This window comes from Pezoporus flaviventris, unplaced genomic scaffold, assembly GCF_033815535.1.
Source record: "Pezoporus flaviventris isolate CSIRO_AGI_PZ_B2104156 unplaced genomic scaffold, CSIRO_AGI_Pfla_v1 ptg000002l, whole genome shotgun sequence".
Classification (NCBI taxonomy): domain Eukaryota; kingdom Metazoa; phylum Chordata; class Aves; order Psittaciformes; family Psittacidae; genus Pezoporus; species Pezoporus flaviventris.
Genome location: NW_026892550.1, coordinates 81128495 through 81151190, shown reverse-complemented (window position 1 = coordinate 81151190; position 22696 = coordinate 81128495). Strand labels below are relative to the sequence as shown.

Below are 22696 nucleotides of genomic sequence, written 5' to 3'. Positions count from 1 at the left end.
GCAAAACTAATGTAATAATAATCTTCCTTGCAACAAGCTTTCTAATAGGAAAAGTCTTCTTGCCAATGTAATCAATGTCTTCATGAGTAATTTCTGCTGTTCTTGCCACAGCAGTGAAATTTTTAAGTCTTGAGCTGGTTTATAGGAGATGAAGTTCTCTGTCATGAGATCATTTGGGGCACTAACAGAGGTATCTGTTTCCCTCTCTCAAGTGCTTGTTTACCTTGTTTGCCTTTCTGCAGCCCTTTGGCTGTTTCATGTTATGCTGGAGAAGAACAGTGCTGTCACAGGTCTTTCATAATCAGGCTAGAGACAGCAATTTGTAGTATCTTGCCTCCTATCTTTGCCATACTGATATCCACACATTTTACCCATGTTTGGTGGTGTCTTATGGTCTGTCTGTACACTGCATTAGATAGGACTTTTACAGAAACATCAATTCTCTTTTTTTCCCCCCTCCCAGTAAAAGAGCGAACAAAACCTGAGTGACTTAAAGAAATGGTGACACAGTTGGAAGAAATCCTCTTCTAAAATGTCACTATTAATCTAGTAGCTCTAGCTAAATTCGAATTTTTAAGACTCATGTTTCTGTATGGTTACCTCTGCTCCTTCAAAGTAATGAATAGTCTTTTCTCTATCCTATTCAAATTAAATAAACTCCTACACTTTCTGTTTTTCTTTGCCTTTGTAGACAGGCCAGTCTGCCATGCACTGTTCTGCTGATTATCTACTCAGAGACAGTTTTTCTTTCAGAGGATTAACAAAGTCACATGAAATATGTGAACAGCTAGAGAAAGACATCTAGGCACAGCACAAGAAAGCCAAGTGACTTTTAGAAAGGTCAGCAAAAATATTATTTCCTCGGCTGATATTATTTTATATGTAAACTTCTATTTAAAATTCAGTCTTTGGAGAAATGCTTGGTGATTCTGTGCACCTTTGATATGTGAGTCTTAACTCTATGTGTACCAGTTACTTAAAGGATTTACAACTCTTCTAGGAGATGAAAGGTTTTATAAGTAAGAAGCAGAGAGGCAACAATCAGTCACAGAATCACACAAGAACTGAATAACCTGGCTCCTGCACTTCCTTGGGGGCTTATTGTGGTTTTTTGTGACAAAAATAGATATTCTAAGTCCCTGCACCTCAAAGCACCCAATTCTTCCAACTGTACATAAAAATTCTAATTTGGAACAAATGACACAACCTAGTTCATAACCCCAAAACCAACCTTGGATATCTCAGCTGTTTCTAGGTAAATGAATTGTTCTGATTATGACAGAACAATGAATGTGTTCTTGGAGAAATGCTAAAGAGCACCCACTTGGCCATAGCTATGATGATTCTTTTTCTCTCATTGTGTAATCCAGGAGATTCTCCCTATGTGCCATGGCTCATGGAGGCAAGCAATTTGTAATTTGCATAACCATTCTATGATTTGTAAGTACTCTGCAGGCCATCAGCGCTGTCTGTCTACTGCTGTGATGACTCTTTGGGCTTAGTCCTCAATAGATTTACCAGTTCCCTTGCTGACTTAGTGTGATTGAGCATCTCCAATTTTAAAACCAATTGAGTATCACCTGTTTGATGGAAAATCACAATATCTCTCCATCTCTGAGGTCACGTGAAGGCACCCTAAATTCTGGACACTGCCACTAGCTCATGGGGGAAATTGCTAGATCCAGACTGTTACTACTATTTGCTGGCACTGAGGAGAGCAACTATTCACAGCAGCCTTGAAAATCGTGGTGTAAAGCCCTGGGTCACTGAGGTCCATGGGAGTCTTGTGTTCAGGCTTTCACCCACAGAGGGCAGGTGGCCAAATAAAGGTCTTTCTTTGCACCTCTACCCTGAAACTCATCCCCTTAGAGTAGGTCCATCTGTGAGACAGTGCTTGCTGGAAGGTATTACCGTTTACACGCTTACGGTTTTCTGGCAGCAGTAAGGTGGTTAAGCCCTGAGGCTGCAGGCTGCAAGCTCTCCCCAAGCCAAGCCACCTTGGTGGCAAGCAAACTGTCAGCCTGCTGCCATCCTGCTTCCAGCAAGCGTTGCTGAAACTGAACATAGGAATGCTTGTTTTCTTGCTGCTTCTATAAATCTCTTAATAGAGCCAAACTGAAATACAGCACAGATTTCCAGTTCTATATTAAATATCCTGTAGACGCTTATGTTTGTGAAGTGCTTTTAGGCTGTGGCTTAAGTGGTACCCTAACTAGACCAAGTGTTCTCAGGCCTCCAAACATCACACTGAATTTGCTTATTAATTTCCAAGTCGCGTTCTATTTAAAAACATATAAACATTAACTAATTTTGGTGAAATCCATGTGGTAACCCAATCCCCCTTCTCAGTACATATTTAATGAGCTAAAGAAGACTAGATTAATGCTGAATTTGTATATTTACAAAAACTGCATGTATTTTTCCAGTGTGCAGTTCCAGCCTATTTATACATTTTGCTGGACCTCCAAGTCTGCTGCGCACATATGAATGAAATAATTGTGTGGTTCATTATAGATAAATATGGAAAGTAGAAAGTCAGTCACCTTGATAATGGCAGGTAACCACTTAGCTTTTTCAAACAACCAAACAGCCAAACAGAGAAAACACGCCAAGATGGTGACAGTGACTTGCCAGATCAACAGAAATGATGGAGAAGTCAAGGCTCCCCAGAAAATGACCTTTGCTGTAGTTGTTACCCCTTGGCTGAGAACAGTAAAATAAGCAGCACAGTGTTCTTCACTTTTTGTGAAGATGCAGCTGTCTGGCCGGTGCTTGCACAAATTCAGCATCGTGCACTGAAGTGGCAGAGCTGCAAAGCCCTGACTTCAGCAGCAGCCCCATATGCCAAAGCTTGCAAGATTAGTGCTCCTCCCAGCAGAAAATGTTACTTTGTGGTTTGTAATTTGGCTCCTGGAGATATAGCAGTATATCCAGATGCTGCTAAAAATATGGTCCTTCATTTTCTTCTGGCAGGTTGGAGTAGTAAAGAATATTTATAAAGTGTGTTTTTTTTTCCTTTCCAGTTAAAATGTGCCACCCTTAAACTGAAAGTGGACAAGGTTTTTTACCCTGATGCTTAGTTTAGGGTAATGTTGAGCTTCCATCAGGCCTTGCACAGCTTAGTGAAAACTTTCCTAAACCCAGGAATTATCTGGGGATTCCTTGCATCAGAGAGCTACTGGGTGGTTGAAAACATAAGAAATAAACTATAAATATGACATTTTTGCCACAGGCCCAGTGATTTTTTGGCAAAACCTCCTCTTGCTTAGTAGCTGGATAGTTTGCATCTGTTTTACTCCTGTCCTTTCAAAATTACTCAACAAAGCTGCTTATTCTCCCTGTAGGGCAAATAGGCCTCATTGATGCAACTTAAACTTTCTATGTTGGTGGAATATGTAGGTATCACTCTTTCCATCCAACTGCCAGTCCACGACTGTTAAGAAGAAATTAATCTGTTATGCTAAAACTTCTCAGGAAATTCAGCTTGGTGGTGCTTATAGGTGACTGGACACCACATCACCACAGGATGATGACAATAAAGGCAGAAACACATTCTTTCAAGCACTGTTTCTTACAGCTTTTGAAGGTACAGTCCCTTTCTGACTCTGAAGACCTCAACAGTGGTTACAATTTCAGGAGATTTTCTTTCCCTTTTTTTTTTTTGTTAACACCTCCTTTGAATCCTGTTGTGATCCCTAGTTTTGAAAATAATAATAATAAAAAATACTTTATAAAACCCAATCTCTGGTAGGCAGCTTCCAGCAGAGATTACTGTGATTAAGAAAGAACTTATTCCCAATAGTTTATCAGGCTTTGAGTTTCCCAAAGCACTTAAGTAAGTTCACGATGACTGTAATACTTAATTTAAGCTGTTATCCACTAAACTGAATGTGAATGTAGAATTCAGTAAGTCAGAAGAGATCTAATTTCTGTTTTATTGAGGTAGGACTGTTGTCTGCATGAAGGCTTTCCATGTTGCAAACAGAAGACTATTAGAATCCTCAGGAGCATGGTAAATCAGCAATTGTATTAATTTGTAAACCAGAAATAAATGTCAAGTCTTGTACACCAAAAAGGGCCCAGAGCCTTCATAATGGGGAAAAAAAAAAAAATATATATATAAATCTTGCAGCTTGCTAATAACTTGCTTTGTGTGCTTAAACAAAGCAACAAGGACACTTTTTCATACAGTGTTCCTGTAAGAAATTAATGAACTTGGGACTATACTGGCACAAAACACTTCATATACCTCTTCTATTGTCAAGTTCTTAAAATGATATATTAGTGATGTGAAGATGAAGTACTGATATGAGATGTGAAGTACTAATAATGCTAACAGAACATTATACCAAACATCCCGCTGTGCAGTACAAAGCAGGTGACATATTATTCACTGATGAGTATGTTGGTATTAGCAGATAAAAGAATTTATTTGAGTTCAGACTGTTCTGAGAATTATTTTCCCAAGATGAGATTTTTGATGTCTGTCACTTCCTTATCTTACCAGATGAAAATACTTAGTATGATACTGGATAGTCTGCTTTGCTGAATGGGCTGCCTGGCTTGCGACAAAGTGCATTAAACTTTCACCTTTGTTTCTGCTGTGCAAGTGTAAAGCATAGTCTGTATCTTTAGTGAGCACTCTTAGAGACAGAACCTTAACAAAGAAATATGTATTTAACTGTATGATCTGTATTTGAACCTCCAAAGAAAGATTAGGAAGGAGATGGCAACAGACTGTTGGAGAAAAGGAAGTTTACTAGACCCTTATTTCATGTGTGAATCACTTAGTCCTGAGGCAATGAAGTTGCCTTCTAAGAAGTGAGTGCCTCATCTTGGACTTCTTGGGCCAAATTTTCTCTGGTGCAGACCATTCAAATACATATTAACTTAGGAAATACTATGAAATCTGACTTTGGCCCAACTTTTCAAGCAAGGCCACTATTTCAGAGCACTTGTTCGACATGTTTTTTTGAGGTAACTGTGCCAGCTTATTAGAAGTGCCAGACCCAACAGAGCTAAGGAGGAGCAGTAGAGGAGATATGTGCATGCTCTTTGAATGACTGATGTGTTTATCTGGTCACCCAAAAAGTGAGATGCAATCTATGTTTGAAAGTGAGGACAAAAACCTTATCTAAGTGTAGGTAGGCTGACTTTAAATACATACTTTTTGCCCTCCCTTCTTCCCCCTTGAATTTTTGAGATCTGTATCCCACCCACCTTATTCTCCAGTACCTAATGTCTGGGTTATCCAAAAGCAAATAACTGATCGCACACCCAATAATTTTCAGAGTGAAATAGTGCAGTTGCTTTTAAAGGCAAAATTCCCACTGATTTATGTGGGGGCAGAAATATGCCTCATATATTAATTTTGCTTTTGTCTGAGTATCGTACTGCTTCTCTATTCTCCCATCTTGGGTAATAATTTGTTCCAGCTTTAAATGACCATAGAGAAGCTTTTTACAGCAAATTTAAAGGTTGAATGAGGCTTGGAATTTTAACTCTATGACTTTCCATTACTTCAGCTACACTATTATATACAGCATACGACGTGTACAGAATAAAATGCAACCTACCTAGTGTCGGGTCATACTCCCAGATGAACCGTTTGGTCAGGAAGCGTACAACAAGAGCTGGAGGAACAGAAACATTCCAGGTGAGATGCACAAGCCATCAACTCATCTGGGTTTTCAAGCTTTCCTAGCAAACTTTTCTGTGTCAATGGGCACGTAGCAGCTCCCCTGAGCTGTGAACAGAATTCATCATCACTTATTGTGGCAGTTGGGTCATTTTCTCTGTTTGTGCCCCACTTCACACTTTTGGAGGGGGGAAACAAAATGAAGAAAATCCAAAGCTCTTTACAGGATTTATCATCTATGCATGTAACAATGCAGGAAAAGTATACTGTGAGGTTTTTGATGGTAGTCTCTAACAATTTTCCACTTTGGGTTTTTTATTTGGTCAAAATACCTTCTACTACTAAAAAGCCAAAACAACCCAATTTCCAGTGGGTGAAAAAACCTAAAACAAGCCCACACACAAAAATCAAACCAACAACCCGCTACTTTGGAATCTTTAGATTTCCCATAACCAATGGAAAAAGTGTTGAAAGTTTTTGAACTAGGATGCTTTGAATCTTCAAACCTAGAGGTTGTTCAAAATAATTTAATTCTCAAACTTCCCTTTCAGATTTTAAACCTTAAAGTAACCATATAATAGGCTAAATAGCTTCCTTCTGTATTTTGCACGCCTTCCTTGCAAAATGTGGAAGATAAATTGTTGCCTACTTGTCACTTGAAGCAATCAGCTATAATATTTTAAATCAACAGTCCACAAACGCTATTAATGAATGTGCAGAAGCAGAAATAAAGCTTTAGTTTTTTTGAGTTTTTTAGTTCTCATTTGCACTTTATGGTCTAAAATCTTGCTACTTATGTTCTTATATTTATTCTTTTCTATCCCTCCAGTCCCTTTAAAAACAGTCTATGTAGGTTTTGTCAGGATATTGATTATGTTCCAATTTAGAACTCAGCAGTGACTTGAATTTCTAGGGGTGTAAACAAAGTGTTCACCACTGCCAACTATTCATAATCCTTTCTGCATTTCCAAAATGGAGCTAGAGATATCCCTGCACTAGCTATGACTGCAGAGATTTCAGCTATATGAAAAATTTTCCTTGTCAGCTCTACAGCTGACAGTAAACCCAGTTCTGATCCTCCTCAAAATGAAAGGTGTGTGAATATCTCACATCACAGATTTCTGTGCCTAAGAGTAGAACAAGGCAGCAGTTTACAGACTAAATATAATTAAGCAAGCTTTGCTTAATTGGAACCTATTTTTAAAATGCAATCAGAACATTATTTTTCAGGAAGTTTTAAGTATACCTCACACTTGGAGGGGTAAAAAGAAGCTGATCCAAAGGAAATGAGATCATCACACAAGAAGCAATTTCAAATCAGTGTTATTTAACGTTTCTATTTTCTTTAGGAAGTCCTACTTTTTATTTATTTTTTTATTTTTTTATTTTTTTTTTTAGCCTTTGCAGAAACTGTCTCCTTGGCCCTTAGACTGAATGAGGCAATTCTTAGCCAAAGTAACTTTTTAACCCATAGTCCTAATTTGGATGCCATTATACTACAAGAAGATCCATGTAGCTTACTTTCCATTCATGATGATTTCTGCAGCAGGACTTCTTCCCCAGAATTTATTTCAGATAGAATAGTTTAAACATCTTGATGCTTCGAAAGTTTGGGAGCTTGGTCATGACTCTAATTGCAATAATAGATTCTCGAATTCCTGTAAAATACTTCTCCTGACATGTTTTCAGAAGACTCCTTACTATCATCTTTTTCTTCTTCCACAGTCATACTATGAAGAAGCAGTGATGTGCTATCTGTATTGCAGTGCCTAAGCCTGTGCCTGGACCTGGAGTAGTTAATGAAGAAAGAGAAAGGGCAGAAGAGTGGGGCATCCTGGCCAGCTATTTTAATATTTCAGTATGGTTCACTTTGTTGTGATAACCTTTCCCTTGCAGACAGAAATTGATGGAAAGGAGGAAATGACAAATGGAACTGGAAGAAAGTCTCTCAAGTACTAATGTCTGAGACAGGTGATAAAAAGAGTACCAGCTCTGAAGGAAAAGAGGGAAAAGAGCTGATTTTGGAGGTAGCCCAAATGAAGGAGGTGAGAAGGTGACAAGCAATAAAAAAGAAAGGTGGAACTGGACTGCAGCTGTTGAAGTGAGGCTGGCAGAAGAGAAGTTCACCTATGTACACAGAATGAAATGGTACGTTTCATGCTGCAGGGGTGAAAAATTAGAGACCATAGATGTAAGCTCTGGTGAGGAGAGAAAAAGTAGGTTGTATTAATCTCCAGCAGGGAGATATATTATAATCACATACAGATATATAATCACATACGCAGGTATAATCACATATGGAGGAGGGAGCTGAAGAAAGGCAAGGAAGGGTGGGAGGCAGCTGCCATGCACAGGGCCAGATGGCAATTAGTCTCCCTCATTGGCAGGTCTCAACAGGGAGCACAGCAAGCCCAGCAAGTCACTCACTAGGCACTACAGGTAACAAAGCATTTGCATACAGCTTGCTTGGGCCCTGTGAAGGGAAGAAAATGCCACTTCAGCCCAGCCCCCTAGGTGAGTGGGAAAGCATCAGCTTCCATGTGCTCTCTGCCAATTTTGGGGGCACACAACTTGGTGCCATGCAGAGCTCTGCTCTTGCATGGCTGGCTCTGCTCAGCCTCCCAGCTTCTGGGAATCAGCATGGGCGATTTCCTCAAAATACCCCTGCTCTCCGTCATGGCAATGGTCACAGCACACCCTATGGAGCTTTCAATTCTGCGCATTGAAGATTAGCAGCTGCCTTTCACGGATGAGGAATGTGAGATGCTCTTGATGCAGTGTTTCTCCTGTTTATAACTACTGCAAACTATGTTGAATGGGAAACGTCTTCATTTTTGCTGCATTAGGGGTGTTTAGCAGATGGGCCCCTAACCCCCAGTTGAGACTCTGTTGTCTGATTTTACTGAAAATAGTCAATGAGAGGAGAGCTGGGAAGGGCATCCAAGTGGTTGGGCTGTCAGTCCAGAGACCAGTTTGCTGGCTCACACCTCCTGCCCTAGCAGTGATTCCCCAGAGCAGGCGTGTTACTGTGGAGACATTTTGTTTACATGGAGCTCACTTTATGACAGATTACCTCACTTTTTACTGAAGTAACTTCTGCCAGCAGCAGAATCAAAAGTAAGGACACATCAGGATTTCACTGCACTTAGGGCTGTAGCACTCAGATTTCAGCCACTGGCATAAGCAATGCTTTGGGTAAAGCAATAAAACTTTCCCATGTCCTCAGCAATGCTGCATAGAAAAGAGTTGATATGGGCATTACTTCCTTCTCACCTTAGCAAAGGTATGTGCACCCTGCTTGAACCTTATTTAGGTTCAGCCTTATTTAGACATGCTTAACTCTAATACTAATAATAAGCCAAAAATAACACGCTAAAAAAAAAAAAAATCCAAATGCTGAGGTTTGATTCAAAATAACATTGAGGTTGAGAATGTCTGAAACACATTATTTTCTGATTAAATTAGGTGACTAATTCCAATGCTCCAATTAAAATGACCATTCCCAGTACTTATCCACAAAAAAAGATGAAATTCATCTCAAAGCAGGCAAGATTCAGATCGATGCCATACCTAACAGGAGTGAACTTCACGGTCCTCCACTGAGACTAGTCCAGGCTCTTCCCTGAACACTTACTGCTTGTGAAATACAAGAACTTGCAGACTTAGAAGGAAAGACTCTCCAACAAACTGTAATTTGGATTACCACTGTGTTTTTCAGAGACATGACCATTACCTAAGGGAATTGATGTAATGTCCCAACAAACAAAGAACAGACTCACGTCTCTTTCTTTACACCCTTGCTCCCAAGTCAGCTGTTTTTGTACAGGGTTTAAATTAGGGTAGAACTTGGCCCAGGACTTTCATTCACTCGTGTTTAAACCTTCTGCCTTAGAAGTTGTTCTTTGAGAGTATATATGACTAGCTGTCAAATACTTTTCCAGTGGTACTCCACTGAAGACAATGAAGTTCTATCAGGAATTAACTTGGCAGATAAACTGAGATTATCAACCACACAATCAATTACTTTTGGACTTCTGTGGCTAAGTCCCTTACCCAGCTTTAAAAACCTCAGTCTGTATCTTTTGGTACATTGTTGGTTTGTTTGGGGGGTTTTCTGGTGGTGTTTTGTATCTTGCTAAAGATCTTTGTTTTGATTTTGTAACATATTTTGTAACATGCTCTGGCTAAGTTTAAAATCTGCCTGGATACATATCTTCATTAATTTGTTATCATTCCAGCTATGGAAGAAAGGGGAAGAATGGAAGCAGGGTTTTATTTGGAAAACATCCCCCTTCCCCAAAAGCTACAGAGTTCAAAGTTATCCTAAGAAAAATACCAGCTCTCCACAGTGAAATAACTGTATGATGACTTTTTTATGCCATGAGAATTTTCAGCTACAAAAATGGTCTGAAAGTAGTCCCATTATTTAACTTATCAACAAGTCCATTCCTGGTGCCATGATGATGTGTCACATCAGAAAACCATACTTGGCAGGAGATGTCAGAGTGGTTAAAATCAGAGGTTATAATGATCAAAAGGCACTTCATCAAATGTAGTATTTAATTACTTTAAAATGTATGATTTTTGTTTTAAAGAGTTCAACCCCCATTTAACCTCTGGAGACACCTCATATACTGGAATTTCAGCATGTGGCAAGCTCCAGCCTGAAGGACAGCAGTGCCACACGATTCTGGCATGTGGTGTGCTGCCTCCCTACACAGTTCTGTGTTCAGCTTTGGGAAGTTACGATTAGTTTTAAAGGCCCTACAATAAAGAAATTAACTTGCTCCTGAAAACACAGGTCATTTCGGGATGTCTCTGTGTGTGAAAAAGTATGAACTTAGAATGTTGAGTCCTTTTCTTGTCCTGGTACATCATGTATGTGAAATATGCGGTCATTACTTCTGGCTTTGAATCTGTGTGTCTGTTTTGACTCTGTTTTGGCAGTATCTCTGGCAATTCAGTGATGTAGGGATTTGAGTGGTAAGAAAGACATCAGCAGGAGGATTTCTCTGCTTTCCCTCCTCTCCTGGTTTGTTCACTGTGGTCACTTTTGATGTTGAGATGTAGCATGCTTTTAGTAAACTGGAAGGTAAGTTTAATGGAGAAAAAAAATATCAATGAGGGGAAAGGAAAGGAAGAACCATACCAAGTACGAAAATGGTATGGTTTACACTGCCTTGCTGCTTCAACCTCCCCATATTTTGTGCATATTTTAATCACAGTTTTAAGCAGTGAACTGGTCAGAGAAATTACTGCCTATGCTTGTATGGCTTTTTTTTCTTCTGTAGGCAGTGAGGTCCTCCACTGACTGATGATATAAATATAAAATGTATATATACTTTCATATATAAATATCTGTTACATATAAATGTCAAAAGTATATATACTTCTTACTATAAGTATGTGTACTCTCTAGCAGGATGTATATAATGACATACATATAGATATACTGTAACATATATAGACTAGGATTGAACAGCTATGTGAAACCTGCTGCTCTTGCCTTTCAGGGGGTTATATTGCTTAGTGTAATGTAAACCTCTTTTCTTCAGTGATAATGATGTGGGTTCTGTGGACCCAAATCTGAACATCAAAAATGGTTCAAATGTCTGTTAGAAAGGGACTGGAATCCTGTCTCAGATCTCTGTCTTAATCCCTGCAGCTGGATCATGAACTAAAGCAACATTCCATGTGTAAGTACTTTGAAAACATTAGCATACTTTCAAATGAAAAAATTTAGCACTGTATATTGGATTTATCTTTACAGTAAATAATATTTTATACACTAAATATGCACATAACAAGACTCCAAGGACTGCTTCAGATGCTAATTCAGTAAGCTGTTCAATTAGATGTCAAATACATCAGAACTGGGTCCAATGTTAAGGAATTGTCAGTACCTCCCTTCAATGACGGAGATGTCTGGCCCCAGTGTTAGAGGCAAAATTTGCCACTACTCAGACACTGGGGAGAAAGCAATTTTGGCACAGGCATGCTAGCGGAACAAAGGCCACTTTCCTTATTCAGTACTGAATACGGGAAATACAGGAGTCATTTGTCAAGACCTTTGATTACAACTACATCCTAATGTTAATAGCAGGAAGTGTTTCTTGCCTTGCTTCTGGCATGGTGATCTTACAATAAACCTCTCTGTATTTTCATCTGGTATAGTCTACTGTGAATTTCACAAAATGCACATAGCATTAGTATAGTAGTGATTCGTCCCATTGCCACTGAAGGGGATGATTCTTGCAGCAAAGTTCTGTTCATTGCCTTCAGTGCTGGAGGCCTTTTTTTGTTTGTTTGTTTTGGTTTGGTTTTGGTTTTTGTTGTTTTTTTTCTACAACGGTTGCTGCATATGGAATACAAGCAGGAGGCTTAATTTATATTGCATTATCCCATTCCATAATATATTGTTCCACTATAAGGTTGTTTATTTCACAAGGCTCCTCTCATACAAAAGATAAATGATCAGACTGGTGTGTCTAATGGTTTTGATCATTTTTAGGAACGTAGTGTATAAAATCTGTACTTCTACTATTTCTCCTCTCTTGACTTCATTGTATAACATGTTATGTCGCCCTTGTGCAAAGACTAAACTTTCCGGTGTGCTATTCCTAACACATATGGTTTTCCAAAACACAGCTAATGGTAACACCTCCAGATGTTTGCGTGTCTGAGACAGAGTATCTTTGTGATCAGGCTGTAGAGCAAGTCTTAACGAATAAAGTCACACAGTTAACTATTGCTTTGCTAGATGATTGACACAGGTAAGGTTTGAATTTGCATGCTGTTTTGAAAGATGCTGGGCACAGTAGGATAGGATTCTCAGTGTAAAACTTTGACATAAACCTCACCCCCCATCTCAAAGTGAAAAAGTAAAAAAGTTTGATTTATTTGAGGAAAAAAAAATCAGAGAAAAGAAGGGCTGGAAAGTTGTGGGGTTTTTTTTTGTTTTTGGTTTTTTTTTTGTTTCTTTTTTTTTTTTGTTTTTTTTTTTTTTAATTTAAAACTCCAGCACTTTATTAAGAAAATGGCAAGATGACAAAATTTTCAGGGGGATGTAATTTTTCTGTATTTTTTTTTCCTTTAATTTCTCCTAGTGTTGGCTTTAGAAAACATCCCACTTTCTTGGTCAAATCTGTCATCTTTAAAATGGAAAAAGAAAGTAAGGAAATTAAGGAGAGAATTCTATAATGCTTTAGATGTCAGAATGATCTTCTGGTTATTGTCAAAGCATTTTTGAATGTATGGATTTTTGTTAGAAAATGCAGTTTGAACAGAAGGGCATTTTTTGGAAGGAAGCTAGTTTTTTGGATTTCTTTTTCAAAGGAAATGCCTGAACAGCTCACTATTTGTTTTCAACAGACTTGTCATTTAGGAAATGCAGATTTAAAAGAAAAACAAACCCAACCTTACTAGCTTCCATGTTGTTCCTTTGTTCATTGCAATGTTATTTTGTATTGCACTGGAGAAATGCGTGGGACTAAACTGTGATTTTTTTTTAACCAGATGTCACTTTTGCAGAGATGGCAAAGATGCACTTTCTTGACTGTAGCACCCACCAGCTACTCGGCTTCAGCTGATCTGTATGTACCAAAAGGGTTCAAAATTGATTTCGCTCTGCCTCAAGGCACAGTCAGTGTGAGTTATTTGACTGGCACTCCTGAAAGGAAGGGCTGGCTGGCTGTTTTGGAGATGCCTTCAGCTGCTCGTAGGACAGTGTGGAGCTGCTGCCTCATCTCCTGCCAGTGCAAAGGAAAGAACAAACATGAACACAGAAGGAAGCAGTGGCAGTTCAGGAGTGGGGATTTTTGTTGCTGTTTTGTTTGTTTGGGGATTATTATTTTTTTTAATTATTATTACTCATTTTGTTGTAGGTTTTCTTGGTTTTGTTTGGATATGGGTTGCTTTTTTAGTTTGCTTGCTTTTTAAGGCTCTCCTTAAAGGATCTCTTGCTCTGATCCCTGCTCTAGCTCTCCCTTCCCATGCTCAGAAGGCAAGAGATAAATGGGAAGAACTGGAAGAAAGAGGAGAGACCTGATGTTGCCTTATTAGAGAAAGTCTGCATGTCCTGGGAGACCTGTGGACCCCTTTCCCAGGGAGTAGGCGAGGGAGCACTGTCTCATGCCCAAAGGGGATGAACAAACTTTTCCAACAAAGTGAAAAGCCAGTTCTGTGTGAAACTGTGGACTGGGTTAGGGACTGGTCTACAAGGCCCAGCTGTTCTGTGACAGCATCCTGGCCATAAATCCTTACTGGTAAGGAGCTCAGCAAGCCAATTTGCCTCATCCTGGTGATAGCGCTTGACAGTTTTGGGGGCTGGCTTGTGTTTTACCATCCTACTGGCTGCTGTTATTGTCAGGAGCAAAAGACATCATGTTTCATGTGGGATGTGCTGGTCTGATAAACCCACTCTGGAAAGGCGCAACATACTCTTTTGCTGGTAGGCTGAAGACTTAGTGTAACTCTAAGTGCTTAAGAACAGGATTTTATCAGGCCCTCCTGTAAGCAAGGCCACTAGCATTAATGCTAGATCCCTGCCTGTGTTTGTAACCTTCACGATGTCAAAAAGTACCTTTGTGAAAGTGCCTTGCTGTGTACTCTTTCACCAAGTGTGTATACATCACCATAAATGGTAACCAGAAATGGCATAAAGTGTACCTTCTTCTCTCATTTGCCTCAGAAACAAACCCAGTGATGTAAAAGGATGCTGTTTCTGTTTCATTTTGGTAGACAGCACTGGCTGTTTCTCTGGGTCTGAGTCTGAACAGATGATCTATCACTCTCTTCTCCTCAGCCTGACTGTAGTAATTTTCTCATCTTATTTTAAGACCATGTATACTTTATCAGATGAGACTACAGCTCGCGTCAGATGAAAAACAAGTTGTTCCCTGGCTTTTTCTGCTATATACTTGATTTCTTTTATGTGCACACCTTGGATTTCTGGGTTTGGCTCCACAGAAGTGTCAAATAACCTGGAAAAACTTTACATTGTGATTACAATCCAGCTGGATTTTCCCCTATATCCAAATATATGGGAAAATAATGAAAGATCGTATGTCCTATGTAATTTACTTGACAAAGCAGCTTAGATGGACACCAGCAGTTCATATCAGCACTACAGATTGATAAGCCAGAAATCGCTCAATAGTTTCATGCCTGTAAGGTCTCTGTGTCACAGGGAAATGAAGAATTAGAGCAACAAAATACATCGAAAACTGACTCATGGAGTTTTCACAATCCTCTTTTTTTATGAGCCTGATGATGTAAGCATTGATAAATGTTACAGCTTTTTAATACAGTGCACACTATAATACTTACAGAAACCCATGGTTTTCAAACTGTGCTATTAGCTGATTTTGCATCACAGCTCCTTTGCCTACTTGGAATTTTAAAGGCAGATAAAGAATAGTTTTCTTTCTGACAGGCTCATTGCCAAGTACCTGAACCAGACACCTGGAGAAGTTCCCAGAAGAATGAATGAAGAAAGGCATGTAAGAACAGATACATCAGACAGTGACATATACCACAATGGTTTTGAGGCTTGTGTGACTAGCTACTAGCAACATAGTGTATCATCTTCCAGTTGCCTCCAGTACCTCATGGAAAGGGGTACCACCAATAATTTTATGGCAAACAGCTTTGCCATTACACAGGGAGAGTTAAGAGATGCCGAAGCAGGAGCAGAGAAGCTCTTCAAGAGACAAAGGTATCATTTCCACAGTAGGGTTTGTGGTACTGAAGAACAGGAAAAGTGAATAGAAAGGTTGCAATCAACAACTGAAATAAAACATAAAATAAATGCTGTGGACCACGTTTCTTTCTCACAGTACAAAGATGTGCGTAGCAAAGTAAGATAAATGATTAGCTGAAGAAAACTCAGTCTGAATTTTTGAGTTTTTGAACATGTTGTAGAGACGTTCATTTCCAGAGGCAAAAAAATGACCCTAAGAGAGGTAGGACTGGTAGCCACCTAATGATATCTGGTAGCATCTCCTGCAGCATCACCCATTTTCTCTTGTGGAGCAGGCTGGAAGAGCAGGTGTGGGTGAAGAACTGTTTTTCCTAAATCACTAGTGACCAAAGCCTGTTTAAATCAAGCCTAACCGGTGATCTGCCTGATCTCAGATCACAGCTCACTCCATACAACCACTGTCAGCAGGAAGATTAATTCGTCACAGAACCTGGAAATAATGATTTCCTGTCAGAGCTGTGGCATGTAACAATGGGCAAAGATTAACACTGCTAAGTGGTCCAGCTAGTATTATGCTACGGTAGTGATATACTTGGTTCCCAGTACTCATGACAGCATTAAATGAATTTAAATTAATTGATAGTTTTGATAAACTACTATCATCTCCTGTCTCTGGCTGCAACTACAGTTTTATAAACACTCATTTGGTGCCTATAATAACGTAGGGGTTATTATTAGCCTTCTGCTAGGAATCTGGACACACAATCCTGGGAACTGTTCAGAGTAAACTTTAAAATTATGTATGTGTGTGGCAGGGGGAAAGCATGATCTAAATTTAAATGGTAAATTTCTGCTTTCATTTTCAATGCTTAAGGGCATTCAGCTAATAAACATCATATGTCTTCAAACAAAAGACACGGTAGTAGATAATGGATGTTGTAAAACCTCTGACTTATCTCAAGTCTGAAACTTGAAGGATTAACATAGCTAAGTTTATGATGTTCATCACAGCTGCCAGGAGACCTGGCCCTGCCTCCCCAGGGTGCAATAGCTACAGAAAATGTTCTTCTGGTTCTAGCTAGCTAATTAGCTATACTTAGTTAAAAGTCTATATTAAGAGGAAGATCTGATATATTTATTCATGCTGAATAATGAATTATACCCCAAAAACCTGAGGTGCTATCTATGTAAGATTTTCATGTCCATAGAAACTACAGATAGGAAAGATAACAAGTCTTGTATTCAGGACTGTTTTAGTCATTATCTCATTCAGCTTGAAGTGACCTTAGTGATGGGTTTTCTTCATTCCTTTTACATGAGGTTGCAAACACCAAATTCCTGTTTGTTCTAGGGGATGCTAAAGATCCCACGGTAGTTTTGCAAGTGTATTCCGTCATCTTTCCCTGCTAGGATCCTCTTCTCCATCCTGAGGATTGGTAGGTAGATTCCACCACAGTGGACAACAGTGTCAAGGGCTCAGAGATCCTTCAGGACTAAGGAAGTTTGCAATTATGATGATATTAGCTTCTATTATTTTCTCAGGCCAGCGTGATAAACCTCTCATCACTGAGTTTTTCTTTTAATGCTTTTTTTAAGAACACTTCCTCAGTTTCACCTCATGATCTTTTTAGAGTAAGCAGAGAAAATATAAACAATTCCACTTTCTCTGCCAGCATTTGAATAAAAGAATATACATTTATTTTTCCTGTTACTGCCCTGTAGAGCGCTGCATACTGACTGCAGCAATCTGTGTTTGCTTAACCATTCACGATGACATCACATGAGCCATGAGGAAACACAGCCCTGGGAATCTACAGTTTGACAAGTAAGAAAACCTCCAATTGCTCATAATGAAGGCTGATGCAGTGGCTGGGGAGTGGGTCTGAGACGTGGTTTACATTCTTTGCTTCACCACGCTTTTTGTTTGGCTTTATTGCCTAAGCATAATGGGCAAGTACATCTTCAAAGCTATTAATGTGCCCGGCATGGTAGAGAAGTAGTCAGCGTAATGCCCAACAGTATTTGAATGGTGTTGGGTCTCTAAAGATGCCCTTTTGCAACCTATCTTCCTCTGTCAGCCCCTGAGCAGCTTTTGAAAAATTTAGTCTTTAGTTTCTTTGCACACTCCTCAGTTCATCTGGAACCTGCGTGTAATGATATTGCCGGCATGACACACGGATCATCGCTGCAGATAGGCTGATGCTGACAAAGCAGAAGTGTTTTGGAAGTATAAATAGTTCTTTTTACTTAAGATGCTGAAACAATGCTTTCACAGAGGTACCTTTAAGGAAAGCATTCATTTTCATAGAATCATAGAATAATTAGGGTTGGAAAGGACCTTAAGATCATCTAGTTCCAATCCCCCTGCCGTGGGCAGGGACACCTTACGCTGAATCATATCACCCAAGGCCTCGTCCAACCTGGTCTTGAACACTGCCAGGGATGGAGCATTCACAACCTCCCTGGGCAACCCATTCCAGTGCCTCACCACACTAACAGGAAAGAATTTCCTTCTTATATCCAACCTAAACTTCCCCTGTTTAAGTTTTAACCCATTACCCCTTGTCCTATCACTACAGTCCCTAATGAAGAGTCCCTCCCCAGCATCCCTATAGGCCCCCTTCAAATACTGGAAGGCTGCTATGAGGTCTCCACGCAGCCTTCTCTTCTCCAGGCTCAACAGCCCCAACTTCCTCAGCCGGTCTTCACACGGGAGGTGCTCCAGTCCCCTGATCATCCTCGTGGCCCTCCTCTGGACTTGCTCCAACAGCTCCACGTCCTTTTTATGTTGAGGACACCAGAACTGCACACAATACTCCAAGTGAGGTCTCACAAGAGCAGAGTAGTGGGGCAGGATCACCTCCTTCGACCTGCTGGTCATGCTCCTTTTGATGCAGCCCAGGATACAGTTGGCTTTCTGGGCTGCAAGCGCACACTGAAGCCGGCTCATGTTCATTTTCTCATCTACCAACACCCCCAAGTCCTTCTCCACAGGGCTGCTCTGAATCTCTTCTCTGCCCAACCTGTACCTGTGCCTGGGATTACTCTGACCCAGGTGTAGGACCTTGCATTTGGCATGGTTAAACTTCATGAGGTTGGCATCAGCCCACCTCACAAGTGTGTCGAGGTCCCTCTGGATGGCATTCCTTCCCTCCAGGGTATCAACCAAACCACACAGCTTGGTGTCATTGGCAAACTTGCTGAGGGCACACTCAATCCCACTGTCCATGTCAGCGACAAAGATGTTGAATAAGACCGGTCCCAACACCGATCCCTGAGGGACACCACTCGTTACTGGTCTCCAACTGGACATTGAGCCATTGACCACAACTCTTTGTGTGTGGCCATCCAGCCAGTTCTTTATCCACCGAGTGGTCCATCCATCAAATTGATGTCTCTCTAATTTAGGAACCAAGCACCTTGTTGATTTTCATGTGCCTTAGCATGCCTTCCAGGAGAATCTGCTCCAAGATTTTGCCAGGCACAGAGGTGAGACTGACTGGTCTGTAATTCCCTGGGTCATCCATTTTCCCCTTCTTGAAAATGGGGGTTATATTTCCCTTTTTCCAGTCGTCGGGAACTTCACCTGACCGCCATGATTTCTCAAATATGATGGCCAGCGGCTTCGCAACTTCATTTGCCAGCTCCTTCAGGACCCGCAGATGGATCTCATCAGGACCCATGGACTTGTGCACATTCAGATTTTTAAGATGGTCTCAGACCAGATCCTCTCCTACAGTGGGCTCAAGGTCTTCATTCTCACAGTCCCTGCGTCTGCCTTCCAAGGCTTGGGTGGTTTGGTCAGAGCCTTTGCCAGTGAAGACTGAGGCAAAGAAGTCATTCAGAACCTCAGCCTTCTCCAAATCCTGTGTAGCCAGTTTTCCTGAGAGCTTCCTGAGGGGGCCTACATTCTCCCTAGTCTGTTTTTTATTTGCTATGTACCTGTAGAATCCCTTCCTGTTATCTTTAATACCTCTAGCCAAGTTTAACTGGGCCTTTGCTTTCCTAACCTGATCCCTAGCTTCCCGACCTGGTCCCTAGCTTGCTTGTTAGAAGCTGCATTTTCAGTGAGCTATTAACAGAGAGGAAGAATAGCCTATAACCACTGGTTCCTGACTGCTTTTAAAATAGAAGGCAAATTTAGCTGGCATTTTTAACTTTCCTGATGGACCCTGACATAGCCTCCCCAGGAGGTAAAAATGAGTCTTGCGGTCTCAGAAATGACCTGCTGCAGAGTAGGATGAATTCTTCAGCTCCAGCTGAGTTCAGCCAAAGCTGAGAGCTTTGCTTACCTTTCTTATAAGAGAAAGGGTTATTTTTAAAGTAGTCTGATCCCCTTTGGTTTTATATACAAGAATATACACATTTTTAAGCTCCACTTACAGGTATTGTCCTGCCCTGTGGCCTTGCTGTTTAGATGCAGATCACCTGAGCTGTGGCACCTCCTGCTCATCCACCTGGGGCAGACGTGATGGAGCCCCAGTGACATGGAGGCCCAGGGGGGCAATAAAAACCACAGTGCTTTTGCTCCTGCCCCCAGCAGCATTGTTCTGTCACGCTCCTGCTCCAGGCAGACTTAGTTACTCTATCTGCCCTACTTGGTGTCCTAGAGGATGAGCAATCAAAGCAGCAATTCCTGGTCTCCCCACTGTTATCAGCTGGATGAGGAATTTTGTTATTCTTCCCCATTCTCTGAATTCCCTCCCCTCCCATTCTTCAGGGTTTAGCCCCCCCCCCCCCCCCCCAAAAAAAAAAAAGCCATGAGAAGTGGGAAGAAAAGATGAATAATTCACTACTCTAAAGGAATCAGCATAGTCTGCTTAGAAAAGGGGCATACTCTCATTGTAATTAGATAAAGTACAACATTTAAAGTTACATCACTCATTGATACTGGAGATAAGGCCAGGACTGTGTGTTTGGGAAAGCAGAGAAGCAGCAGGCTCATTGCAACCTATTGTCAGATAAGCCACTGTGATGGAAAGCACTGGCTAATAAAAACATTCCTGGAAAAAAAAGCTGACAATAAAAGGGCAGAAAACTCACATGCCACTGGAATTATTCCTAGAGTAACATGCATCAGGAGGCTGTTTTCGATTGGGCTGTTAAATTGTTCAACAGCTGTGAAGTGCCCTGCCATTGCTCTATGGCCTGCCATAGCCATATATTTCTGGGATGACTTTTGTACAGAATTCCTCCTTCTTTGAATGGAGCCTGAGGCATAACCCACTGAAGTCATCAACAGCTTTGCCTCGCTTTCTGTAGGCTGAAGCTCATGCCCCCAGGAGTTGTTTACGTGTGGTAAGTAATGTTCTCAAATTGATACCAGCAGCAGCCCCACCCCTACAAGAAAGAAGTTAGGGCTGAAATATCCGGGCTTGCAATAGATGGAAACAAGGAGGCTTAAGCTAAATTCTTGCTCCACCAGAATTCTGCCAGCTTCCCACTAGCTGCGACCAGAGCGCCTAACAAAGGGCAGATGGATGGGCTGTGAACCACAACAGCCAGCTAATGAATCCAAAGATGTATCGCAGGGTTGTGTGCCAAATGGGTCATGCCAGAAATGCTGGCTTAATACAGTAATAGGCCTGACAGGAGGACAGGCAGGGTAGTTAAATTTATATAAGGGAAGTATGGGAATTATGTAGAGAAAAATGAGTATTGTTACAACTATCATTGCCCTTGTTGGTAGGGATTTGAATGGAACTTTTTTCATTAAAATGCTGCCGTTTTAGGCTATTGCTCCTCCAATGCCCCTCTTCCATTATCTGAAAGAAAACCTGAAATACTTCAAATTTAGGTAAAATTTCATGGCAGGTTTCCCACCCTTCTGCTTGATCACTCTGTTTTCTCCTGCCCTTATAGGAAGGATTTTTTCTTTTTTTTTCACTAGTAGGACCTTAAAACAACAACAAAGTGGTAACTTTTCTGCTAACACTGGTTTGAACTAGTTCTTAGCACTAATATTCCCATACCCTGTCTTTGCGAGTACTCAGTCAAATAGCATCAGCCACATTTCCCACCAGTTGTGAGACTTCAGTATATGTGTGAGTCTTGATTCTCAAATACAGGCAAGTAAGTTGTGATTTACACATGCAGAGGACAAGCCTATGATTTAAGACAAATTAAATTCACTTTAATTCCACTTGAAAAGATTACGTAGTAGATAAACCTTCTTATGCTTCTTTCCAGTAAGACTTGAATTGCAGCAAGTATGCATTTTTTCCTTCTTTCGATCAGGAAAATGCAAGTATCATAAAAAGTGCATCATAAAAGGTTAACAAGTAACTAGTCACTCCATCAGCTTGGTGCATGGCTGCATAGCTGATGACACATGGGTCTTTTCCACCTAATCCTGGCAAAACGTTTTTTTCCACTGCTCTGTAATATCATGATGTATATTTGCCCCTAGAAGCCCAATCTGAACAAATACCTATAATATCATTTGGTCTATGGTTGTCAAAAATCCCAACTTAAAAGACTGTGAAATCTTTAAAAGGCATTTAAAATGCATTAATTAGATTTTCCAGAAGCACCATATCCTGGCACTGATTTGCAGCTCTAGGGACATACTCATGTTAAACATTTTGGCCCTCAATCTTTGTTTAATTTGCAATTTCTGTCATTTTCATTACTTCCAGGAATACGTACAACCCCGACTACTGACCTATGCCAGTTTAGACTTTCATTATAGATTATATCAGCAATATATCTAATTCTTCCTACAGTTTCTATTTTAAAATAATTGGAAGTTTTGTGCTTTAATATGGAACTAGATGAACAATACTATGGCATACGGGACAGAAAAGTAGAAGTGAAAAACCACAGACATAAATCAGGAGCAAATACAAAAGTGTTAAGATTTTTTGTTTCCTCAGAAATAACCATGCTAACAATGTTTTTCTGCAAGTCTTAGACTATTTTTCAGCTGCAAATTCTACCAACAATACTCAAATACAGAAAAACAAGTAGGGGGGGAATAAAGAGGCTTAGCTGAGAAATCAGTAGGAAGCTTAAAATGATTTTGCATTAGGTTTTTAAACCTAAACAAAGCAGTGCCCAAGCTCTTGCACCAATCTTAACAGACATGAAGACACGAAACATACAGTTTCTCACTTGCATAATCAGCTGAACAGAAGAAAACCTGAAGGCTTAGGCTAAGACCTAAAATGTGTTATGGATCTATTCACAACAGCTGATTTTAGCTTTGCAAGACTAACTTCTCCAAGGTATTTTTCTAGTTGGTAAACTAGGATTCTGCATTGGATTACAATCTGGAGCAGCTCATTTCTGTCCCTTGGGTAAAGAGCTGCAGGGACCTAATGCCTATGCTTAAGAATACTCTTCCTGCCTTTTTCCAT

At 40.4% G+C, this 22696-nt stretch overlaps 1 protein-coding gene across 2 annotated transcripts in view; it reads right to left on the bottom strand.

Moving 5' to 3' along the window:
• Window positions 1–22696, bottom strand: part of RERG (RAS like estrogen regulated growth inhibitor) — a 108262-nt gene that overhangs the window by 11756 nt on the left and 73810 nt on the right. For both annotated transcript variants that reach the window (XM_061444669.1, XM_061444670.1), the window contains exon 3: window positions 5577–5633. In XM_061444669.1, the coding sequence (XP_061300653.1) occupies window positions 5577–5633 (57 nt within the window). The remainder of the gene's footprint in view (window positions 1–5576; window positions 5634–22696) is intronic.